Source organism: Cotesia typhae, unplaced genomic scaffold (assembly GCF_013202065.1).
Source record: "Cotesia typhae breed Kobodo isofemale line unplaced genomic scaffold, CoteBio_Ctyphae contig_59, whole genome shotgun sequence".
Lineage (NCBI taxonomy): Eukaryota > Metazoa > Arthropoda > Insecta > Hymenoptera > Braconidae > Cotesia > Cotesia typhae.
The window spans coordinates 3,150,629-3,161,692 of NW_027423761.1; the positions used below are offsets into that span (position 1 = coordinate 3,150,629).

An 11,064-nucleotide genomic window follows, 5' to 3' on the forward strand; every position below is an offset into this window, starting at 1 on the left:
TTGACAACTGCATAAAAATTATTTTAAACATATGGCAACAATATCTACAATTAATTAATATTTTTTCAATTCTTTGGTTCCAAAAAAGCATTCAAGCATAGATTCTCAATTTCAAAAAATTGGAAAATTCCAACTTAGTTAGCTGTGTAAGCCGGTATAATATAATAATTTTAATAATTTTTCAGGATATAATAGAATTGGCCACGGAAGGTCACTGTAGCGTTACATCCATGAAGGGAGTATATTTATATCAATCGGCCAATTACCACCAAGGCAGCCTGGAATTATTCACACACCAGCAAACAGAGTTACAATGTACTGCTATTGCAACATATGCGATAGCAGCATTGCCTAATCACTTGTCTACTATAACTGTAAAAGATTTAGACGATATCCTTATTGGTGGTGACAAGTATTATTTACAATGCAGAGTCACCGCTAATGAAGACATGCTAAATATAGATGAATTATTATCTAATTTTCTCATGAAAAATCAGCTTGTGGTCATAGTTGAAAAAAATGATGTGTGTTATGGGTCATTGTTCACTCAGAATCCTTTGAGCCGCTTATATAAGGATATTATCCAAGAAGTTCTGCCAAGAATTGAAGAAAAGTCCGGATTTCTGTTTATTACGCAAGGAAAAACTGTGGCATTTAAACATCTTCATTCCCCACATTCGGACGACCAACATTTTTTCCTTTTCAACTCCCACTCAGTGGACAAATCTAACTGTTTAGCTGAGAACAACACTGGAAAAGCTCGACTTTTTCAATGCTGTGGGCCATTAGCATTGGCTAAGGCGTTGTTAGCTGGGATAAATGTAAATTGTGAACCAAATAATGGCTTTTGGGGTATTTATAAAATAAAATTTTCAGTAACCACCTAAATTCTAAATTTAAATGAAAATATTTTTATATTTTCATTGATGCATGCATAAAAAAAATGTATATATTGTTTTGTTTTATATGTATAATTTTACAAAAATAAAAGTAATTTTTTTATATTGATAAACATAATTTATGTATTGTTTTATAAATTAAAATATATTTTAAAATGAATAAAAAGTTCAAATGTTATTTTTCAATTTAATGAACTTTTCCTCTCATATATTAACGTAGCTTGTAAAAATATTTCTTAGCACCTTTGTATCTTTGCAACGCATCGTTTAGGTATTGAAATTTATTCTTCTCGCCGTTTTTCTGTTAGTTGTTTTCTTTATTTTTATCACATTCTGTTATCTTTTTGAATCTAAGGTCAGCATTAATAATTTATTTAAATTTATGATTTCTTTTTTGATGTTACAATTATTTATTATAAGTTAATAATAAAAAAAAATACATTGAAAATAATTGATTTATAATAGGATTAAGAAATTAGACAAAATTGTAACTTTAAATACGTGAATTTAAATCTTAGCAGTTTTTTAATAAGAATTATCTACGAGCGCTCTCTGTTCTCAGAAATATTAAATTTCAAGAAATTTAAATTTACCGCGCGTGTAGTAATACCAGTTGGGAACTTCTTTCAACTTGCGCATGCGCAATTACGTTCGTACAAGAGTAGGGGAAACCATTCCGAAAAAACCCGAGGTACACTCTCTTGTTCGACAACTATATCATTTTATTTAATATAAAGACCTCTAAGATTAAAACGATTGTCACGTAAATTTTATAATTTGGTTATAAAACTTGACAAAATGTATCAGTTAATTTATACAACTGATACTCAAAAGTACAAAGTAATTAAAAAAAGAAGACGGTTATCTAAAAATTTCAAAAAAATTGTGAACAGTAAGTATTTGACATAATATTTTTTAATATCAATAAAATTAAAAAAAAAATATCTACATATAAAAGTAAAATTATCTGCTGCTGCCATTACAAAAAAAAATATACGTAAAATTCGCAATATTCATAAAATTTGAATCCGGTCAACAATAAACTTATGTGCATTACTCCTATTTACAGTATGTATTTTTTCAGTTTAAAAGGTATACTGTTAATTTATGTTTAATTTTTTTAGGTCGTGATAACATTTTTTCTATATGTGAATCTTTGAACGCAGGAGTACCAAAAATTATAATTAGCTACATAGATAAAAATAAGTTAATTGGAGCAATTTTAAACAAAAATAAAAATGATGAATCGTGCACTGGCAAGACTACTAAGATTGTTGAGAATAATACAATATTAACTAAAAATATAAATGATTTGTCAAGCTTGGAAAAAAAAAATGTAACCGACTTGAATATCGATGGACAGTACAATGAAGTATTAAAATCTTCATATATATCACCGGTTCATAAAGTTTTAGATATTGTTGGAACTAAAAAAGATGACCTTCTATGTATTTCCCACGATATTTCAAAGGTTAGTCATCTACCACCTAAATTGAATATTGATATGTATTCAGAACAAGTAAAACAAGATGTGAAAACTGGACAAAATTCTATTAACGACGTAAAAAGTAACTCCCATGATAGGTTGGAAGATTATGAGGTCAAGTGTAATTTATTAATTATTTTTGTTACCTCGTATGGATTTATTGAATATAAGTTATTGAAACTTAGATAAAATTAATTCATTTATAAAATTTTGATTGAATCGTTTTATTATAGATAATGCAAGGTGCTTCGCATTGTCCCATTCAAACTGACGAAGATAGCATGATGGCTGAAAATGAATTAAAAAACTCAAATTTTCATTCAACACCGTATCAAGATCACCAAGACATGATAATAAATGATAATGATTTAAATTTTACAGATGATTCCATTAACTTTATGGCCTTGTCACAAGATCAAAAGGTTAACTATTCTATTTCGCTATTTTTTTGGTTATTATTAGATGAAATTTATTATTAATATTTATAAAGATAAAAAAAATATACTTATGAGGACAGTATAATTATTTAATTGATGACATTGTAATTTTTTTTTTAATCCATAGGAATTACCAGCCACTACACACAGTTCACGGAATGTAATAATTAGTAATACCACCATATCCGAACCATCGGTTGATTTAGAGATAAATTTGAACTTCCGACAACGAAATCAAAATATGAAAATTAATTGTAGTTCTACTAATCTTGATATTTCAACAGACGCTACACAAAACATTGAGGTTCGCACTAGCATTTAAATAGCTTTAATAATTTCCATAGTGATGTATGAGGTTATTATTCTTACAAAAAATTAATTTGATAATTGTAACTATAACTTTTTATTTTTTTATTTCAATCTAAGAAGTATTTTAATATCACTCATTAGTTTTTTTTACAATCAAACAAAAGCATAGATAGTAATTTGTCGTAAATTCCTTTAAATAACACGAAAATATTTGAATATCTCATTACGTATCGCTCAAAAATAGTTCTATTTGTGAATTAGTATTATTTTAATTCCTGACCAAAGATTTTCTACAATTAATTTAAAAACTTAATTGAATGTATTGAATGTTTTAGAAAATAATTAAAATCAATATGACGTCACTTAAAATAACCAGACTTTATTTTACAGAATAATTTTGACAAAATTTTTCAAAAAGAATGTGATATTCAAGCACAAGGTATTGTCTCCTCTCCAGGTTTCAATTCACCAGAAGACGATTTATTAGAATCAGTTATAATTCCAAGTATGGATGAAATAATTGTCGACGATTCTGATTTATCTAATTATGAATCAAATTATAAGGTTTCAATTCTTTCCTATTAATCCATAACATTATTATAATATAAATTAAATCTATAGCTTTACATCGTTAATAATTTCCAGATTTCCGAGCAATTAGAGTGTATTTTGTCATCTCAATTAGACAGCGAAACAGTGGAATTCGTACGAGCTGAGCACGAAACCGTTAATGAAAATTTATCAGTTCCAGATTTAGGACATGAAGAAATTAATTCTTATTCAATTTTATCTGATCACAATTCAATATCTAAAGAAACAAGTGATATTGATTTTGACCCAGCCCAAGTAATACATTCTTCAACTATTACCGAAGACTCTGCACATAGCCTTCAATTACCAAAAATAGGTAATGATGGAGATCCAACATTTGAAAATACACCCATGAATGTACCTTCTTTCGTATCAAGTACCAAGAAAATTGTTGTGAAGAATTCGACATCAATCAAGGTTCCTCTTTCGATGAAAGGGTCTTGTGATAATTCAAAGTTGAATGTAGAAAGCAGTTTTACTACTGATGAAGTAGGAAATGTAACTTTTCAACCACGGTGGAAGAAAAAGTATTTCTGTATATATTGTCAAAAATCAGTAGTAAAGTTACCTCGCCATATTGATACGAAACATAAAGATATTGAAGAAGCTCAGCAGCTTAAAAGCACTCCAAAAGGTTTGTAATATTTTTGGATATTATATTTCGAGTTTGAATTAATATTTGTTGTAGTTCAGTAATTTTGATTACAGAAATTATTTTTAATAAATTTTAACAAAACTTCAATTTAAAATTTGATATGACTAAAAAGAAATTAATGTACAGATGAATCATTAGTTTATCAACCTCTTACTCTTATCGAATTAAGCTTTTTGTACGAAAAAATTCAAATATATGGGTGTAGTTTCATGAAAAAGTAATGTCAACTATCATAATTTGACTTTTATTATAATTCTATATACATATTTAAATCATCGAAGTTAAAATGTGACTTTATAATTATAATTTAGAAGAAGTTCATTGTTTTGATTAAACGTATATTACTGATTGAAGGCTGTTATAAATATTTGTTGATTGTTTCGAAGTTATAATTTAATTTAATTGTCTTATTATTTTTGTAGTATTTAATATTTCACTTAAAATATTTATTAACTAAATAATTTATGTAGGTACCAAAGAAAGAAAAAAATTATTGGAAATTCTTCGAGACAACGGCAGATACATGCATAATACTAACCCGGATTATAATACTGGAAAACTACTAGTCAGCCGGCGTCCTAGATCGGAAAAAAAAGTAGCAAGTGATTACACGACCTGTGCTAAATGTTTGAAAACTGTTACAAAAGCAAATTCCTACAAACATTTTGCTACATGTATTAATCATCAAACGAAAGGATCAAATTCGTATAAATTCCTTGGTCGATACGTAGAATGACGTATTCATGCTACTGCCAGTGATACACTTAGTCTAGTTATTTTTCCGGTATTCCAAGAAGATGCTATCGTTCAATTGATAAGATATGATTGGTTACTTATTTTATACGGAAACAAACTCTGTTTGAAACATACAGCACATTATCAGCACAATTTAATACGTGCAAGACTGAGGTTGGTTGGTCGATTGTTATACGCAGCAAAAGAAATTAATACGGAAGTCATAGATCTTGCTTCTCTGTTTGCTCCAGAGTACATTGATACAATTGTTAAATCTGTTGAAGTTGTCTCGAGAATTGATCGACTAAAAAATGAGTGTGGTGCACCATCCTCGGCGTTGAATTTAGTGACTTATTTGAAACACATTCGGAAGGTATACGAAAGTGAACTGGCTAAAAAAAATGATAAAGAAGGTTTAGATAGAGTCACAAGATTTAAAAAAGTATATAAGAATGAAATGCCAGACTCTATAAATAAAATTGCCACGGAGGCTCAAAGTAAGCTTAAAAGACAAAAAATCGTAATACTACCCGTCACTGAAGATATAAGAAGATTAGTTCATTATTTAAAAGTTGAACGGAAGAGGTGTTTTCAAGTTTTGGAGCATTACTTTAACCTTTCAGAATGGCTTAACGGTTTAAAGCTCGTTGCTGCGTATCTTCTTGTCTTTAATCGTAGACGAGTGGGAGATATTCAAAATATTCTCTTGAGTGATTTGAATCGTATTGAGTGTATTAGTAAAAAAAATGACCATGAAGAATTTAATTTGTTAGATGATATCGGAAAAAAAATTGCTGAAAAGTTTTTTAAAATTGAAGTGAGAGGAAAAAGGGATCGTACTGTATCTGTGATTGCAGGTGCTGATGTTATTAAAGAGATTAATTTGTTGATCAGACATCGTATTAGTGTAAATGTACCTGCTACAAATGAATATTTATTTGGATTGCCAAATAAAGTAGACGACCGCATAAGAGTCATAAATATCTGTAAAGAAATGAGATCATTTTCAGTTTTATGTGGTGCTGAAAAACCGGAATTATTACGTGGAACTGGTTTACGAAAGCATGTAGCTACCAAATGCATTGAGCTTGAGTTGAATGACAACGCTCTAGGAGATGTGATGAAGCACATGGGTCATTCTGAGAAGATTCATCGCGAAATTTATCAGCAGCCGATCAAATCTAAAACTATTGTTGGAGTGGCAAAGGTTTTAGAAGCAGTGCAAGGTCCTGTGGATATGGATGAAGAAGAAAATGAAATGGATGACGTAAGTGATTTCATTGTGATTCCAAGTGAAGCGGCTGAAAAAGAGTCTGATAACAAATCGGATGAGCCTGTTTTTGTCTCACAGCCATCTTGTTCTCATGATATCAATACCTCGGTCGAGGAGGATAATTTAAATGATTCATCAGGTCCATCAACTCGCGAAAATCTAGATATTCAACTAAATTTGGACTACGGTAACCAAATGGTTTTAAATTCCGTTTCTAACGATAACGATAACAAAAAAATATGCCGAAAAACTTCTGAAATTACTGGTAACTTTATTTTTAATATTCAATTTATATACAAATTTTTAAGTTATAATTTTGATTTCAGTTTTGTGTTACTATAAATGGTTAAAAAAAAATTTAATTTGGTTTATAGAAACAATTCAAAAAAAGCGATGGACCAAAACTGAGGTTGATATTGTGACTTCAGCGTTCAAGTATAATTTAGAATCTGGTACTTTACCATCACTAGAAGATATCGACGATCTTCAAGAAAAATACCCTTGTATGATGGCTCGTTCCAGAGAATCAATTAAAACTTGGGTATGGACTAAAAACAACTCTAAAAAACAACCTGACAAACTGCGAGTAATTAAAAACCAGCCAGTACGATTTAATCTGAAAAAATTGATTAAAAAAAGCAATTTATTGCCATCTAGTGCATAAATTTATTATTTATTGATATTCTATTCGAATTGATATATGCTTAATGAAAAATTATTTGCATAATTCTTTTAGCTATTGTTTTTTTATAATTAATTTTAAATAAGCAATTAAAATCTATGTTTCAATAAGCCTAATGAGTATTAAAAAAATGTTGATTTAGAAATTTATAAATATTTGAACAATCGACATGAATACTCGGCCAAATGTTTTTATTTTATAAATTTTGTCTTGAACTAAAAAATTTATGTTTAGATTCAGTTATTAAAATTGAAAAAATTATTCTATTATTATTATTATTATTTTTATTATTATTATTACTATTATTATCTATGATTATTTTATTATTCTGTAATTTTTACAGGCAATTTTGAATTTAATAAATGTTTAAATATATTATACTTAAAGCTATTTTTCTGTATGGTCTAATACTCTAAAAAACTAGAGATCAGTTTGCAGAAAAAGAAAATAGAGGTATACGTATTGAATAGAAAAAGTTTGAAATCAGTTATATCAATAAATGTAAATATGACTATACAAATAAATTTGATTTATAAATGTATAATCTTCAGTCACTATAAGTTACTTCGTACTATAACTAATTCGAGATTTAAGAACTATAAATTTGTTCTATCATGTTCTCATAAATTTTTGGAATCCAATTAATGAGAAATTCTAAAATTTGGATCTTTACGGAGTTCTATTATGAGTTTAATTGCGCAGAAAAAAAGATTCACTTGAGCCAAGAAAATTTATTTAAATCAAGAAAATCTTCTTTTGAGAAAATTCAATCTCTTGCTCCAAAACATTTAGTTCTTGATAGGGGTAAATTTTCTTGTCTTGAGAAAATTTCTCTCTTGCTCCAAAAAATTAAATATTTCGATAGAAGTAAATTTTCATTAATATTTTTATTGATTAACATGTCAAATGGGAAGATCAAATAATATTGAATCATTTTTTTTCATTCAATATGTATAATTGCACGCTTAAATAATATAAAATGGGTATCATATAATCAAGAGAAAAATTTTCTCAAGGTGAGAAAATTTTTTTTCAGCTGAAGTGGGGGCGCTGCTCCCCTCAAGTATAAAAATTTATTGTAACAAGTATTTATGATAATTTAAATTAAGAAAAAATTACTTCCTCCAAGAATAAAATTTCAAAAAAAATTATTACTTCGACCAACACAACTTCGATCTTCCTTCAGGCACCAGAAAATTTTCTTGGGCCCAGAATTTTGTTCTCCAGTCAAGAAATTGTTTTTCTGTGTGCATCAATTCGGAATTGAAAATTCGAAATTACAAACTATGAATTAAATCGTAAGGCTTAACGATGTTTTTGCTTAATAGCAAAAACATATTTTTATTGCGGATCAGCTGATTCGATTATGGAATTCCGTTATCAAGAATTATGAATAATAATTTTTAATTTGCTATCTCTTCCAAGAAAAATTACATTATAGAATTCGCGATTTAATTACTAATGAGTTTTTTATACTGTTTAGGTTTTTTTATATGGGTTAAGGATTATATATTGGTAAAATAAGTTATAATATTAGCTGTCAGCTGATTTAATATCATGAGTTACTTGTTAAGTTTCTTCTTTGGAAAATCTATTTTACTTTTATATTAATTTTGATGAGAGAAGTTTGATACTCTCGATTAGCTGATACTGTTGTCAAATTTACAACTAAAATTGTTTACATACTCAAATAAAAGGTCTCAATGAGCAGAACATTCAGAAGAGCTTATATCTTTAAAAATGATAAAAAAAATTTATTCACCATATTATCAACATTTTTACTTCGTTTCATTATAAGTAAAATAATAGCCTTATAAGATCTTATTAGCCTGTAAAATTCTTGAACAGGTGTTTTATTCCACTATATACCATCTATTTTTTTAGATTCGGATTTTAAGTTCTGCAGAGCTTCGGCAAAGGGTCTTTGATGAGATTCACTGTGAGTTAGCTGTGTGGGAACATGGTACAGCAGTAAAGAAAGGTACACTCTTCAAGCTTCAACGTCCGGTGGTGATGCAGCTAACGATGGTATCAGCCCATCAATAATAGATGTGAAAATCTAGAAATTAATTATAATTATTTCTTTTCATGAAAAAAAAAATTTTTGGCACGTTCTTATTTAATAAAAAAAATAAATAAATTATTTCAATTGATAATGAAGAATTTTTAGAGTCTAATTAATAAAAGTTTCAGCACAGTACTAGCTTTAGTCTATTTCATTAATGCTAAAAATATAAAGATTTAATAATGACACTCATTATATGGCATTGTAATTTCTAAACTATTGACATTTTAGATGATATCAGCTCATCTCCAGGTTACACTCGTCAAGAGCTTTCATTCGAGTACCCACATGCATTTTTGATATATTTTTCATATATACATATATGTAATATATATATATAAATATATAAAATATATGAAAACTACACGTGGGTATTCAAATGAAAGCTCTTGATGAGTAGAATACAAGAATGAGCTTTTTCCTTTGAAAATGCCTATAGTTCGCCAGATATGAGTGATGAGGCGATTTCTTAATTATGTAGCTAGATTATTTTCAAATACAACCTTACATCATAAGATTATGATCAAATTTAGCCACTTTTTGACAAAATAACAGCTGGACTTCGATCACAGTGACAATCTGCGTTGAAGAATCAAATATCCTGCTGTCATCGGGAGGAATATTACTCTAGTAAAAAAATTTATGTTAATAATAATAATAATAATAATAATAGAAATTCATATAATTGGTCAAAGAAAAAAATAAATTACCTCTCCTTAAGTAACAGTAACATAACAATGATCACCACCAGTAAATATATGTTTCACAACACAGTAGTCACTGGCCGGAGCATCACTTTGATAAATCGAAGAACCTGAGGAGTGGTAACAGTTCGCTTGGTCATAATCCCCAATTAGCTAACGCCACCGAGCGAGATCCCAAGCGTATACTCGACCTCTCAAAGGAATCAGTGCTAACGTATGTCGTTTTCCACACGATATTTGAGTCACTACGTTTCCCATGAGTTCCATTAATTGACAAGATAGAATTTCAATTGTTGCCGAGCCATGTTTTAGTTGCCCGTACATAACAGCGCCACAGGTGAATACTCCTACATCAGTAGGTATACAGGGGGTACATGCCCAGTCGGTAAAATAGATTTGTGGGTTCGTGTCCATACTAAGGGATCTGCATAACCGACCGTAGGTTCGTGGCGGGTATCATCTGTGGATATGGACGACCTGTTTTGCCGACAGTAAGTGTTGCCGGCGGTAGATATGTATGGCATTATGGATGAGGTTTTTATCGAGGTTATAGGTGACGCTGGTGGGAAATTCTGCCACCATCTTACTATCCCCCATTTTTTAAATCTTACTATCCACCATTTGGTGGCTGCTATCCGCCATTTTGAATTTGAGTTCAACATTTTGAGGTTAAAAAGCATCCTCAACTATTAACCTGCCTTCGGCTCAGCCATAACAGATCAATAGTTCAGGATTACGCATTTGTAGTATGGTATATCCATGTTCTATATATTTAAAATGAAGTTATGTCAACTACTTGCGAGAAAGATTTCACGCAACACCATCTGGTGACAGCGTGCATTACTTCTAACCGCGCAGTAGATGACTCATTCTGTTCTAGAATTTTCTAACTGCGTAGTAGATGACGTCATCAGACAGGCTTGAACCTGTTCAAGGTCATATAACTGCGCAGTAGATGACTCATTCTGTTCTAGAATTTTCTAACTGCGTAGTAGATGACGTCATCAAACCGGTTTTGAGGTAGAGGAGTGGGGGTAACTGCGTAGTAGATGACGTCATCAGACAGGCTTAAACCTGTTCAAGGTCATATAACTGCGCAGTAGATGACTCATTCTGTTCTAGAATTTTTTGAGTCTGCTATCTGATTTCAGCCATCTGGTGACTGCTATCTGAGTCTGAAATCCACCATTTTGAGTCTGCTCTCTGAAATTTGCTATCTGGTGGTTGC

At 29.7% G+C, this 11,064-nt stretch overlaps 3 protein-coding genes across 3 annotated transcripts in view; all 3 read left to right on the forward strand.

Moving 5' to 3' along the window:
• The window catches only part of LOC141532416 (uncharacterized), a 29,631-nt gene extending 28,261 nt beyond the window's left edge, over positions 1 to 1,370 (forward strand). Inside the window, exons 9-10 of the mRNA XM_074250747.1 lie at positions 186 to 821; positions 1,365 to 1,370. Of these exons, the coding sequence (XP_074106848.1) occupies positions 186 to 821; positions 1,365 to 1,370 (642 nt within the window). The remainder of the gene's footprint in view (positions 1 to 185; positions 822 to 1,364) is intronic.
• Positions 1,371 to 1,661: 291 nt separating this feature from the next.
• LOC141532218 (uncharacterized) lies at positions 1,662 to 5,127 on the forward strand. Its single transcript, XM_074250458.1, has 7 exons — positions 1,662 to 1,791; positions 2,024 to 2,499; positions 2,619 to 2,807; positions 2,950 to 3,126; positions 3,522 to 3,695; positions 3,777 to 4,356; positions 4,848 to 5,127. Exons 1-7 carry the CDS (start codon positions 1,698 to 1,700, stop codon positions 5,111 to 5,113), a joined length of 1,956 nt encoding a protein of 651 aa, XP_074106559.1. The 5' UTR covers positions 1,662 to 1,697; the 3' UTR covers positions 5,114 to 5,127.
• Positions 5,127 to 7,653, forward strand: LOC141532219 (uncharacterized). The gene is made up of 2 exons (XM_074250459.1): positions 5,127 to 6,650; positions 6,760 to 7,653. Exons 1-2 carry the CDS (start codon positions 5,570 to 5,572, stop codon positions 7,047 to 7,049), a joined length of 1,371 nt encoding a protein of 456 aa, XP_074106560.1. The 5' UTR covers positions 5,127 to 5,569; the 3' UTR covers positions 7,050 to 7,653.
• Positions 7,654 to 11,064: the final 3,411 nt, after the last annotated feature.

What these genes read in the sequence shown, in the direction of transcription:
- LOC141532218 (XM_074250458.1), top strand. Translation starts at nt 1,698, where the DNA reads ATGTATCAGTTAATTTATACAACTGATACTCAAAAGTACAAAGTAATT. An exon ending in ACGCTACACAAAACATTGAG is followed by an intron (nt 3,127 to 3,521) that starts GTTCGCACTAGC and finishes TTTATTTTACAG; the next exon opens with AATAATTTTGACAAAATTTT. An exon ending in GCTTAAAAGCACTCCAAAAG is followed by an intron (nt 4,357 to 4,847) that starts GTTTGTAATATT and finishes TAATTTATGTAG; the next exon opens with GTACCAAAGAAAGAAAAAAA.
- LOC141532219 (XM_074250459.1), top strand. Translation starts at nt 5,570, where the DNA reads ATGCCAGACTCTATAAATAAAATTGCCACGGAGGCTCAAAGTAAGCTT. An exon ending in AAAAACTTCTGAAATTACTG is followed by an intron (nt 6,651 to 6,759) that starts GTAACTTTATTT and finishes TTTGGTTTATAG; the next exon opens with AAACAATTCAAAAAAAGCGA.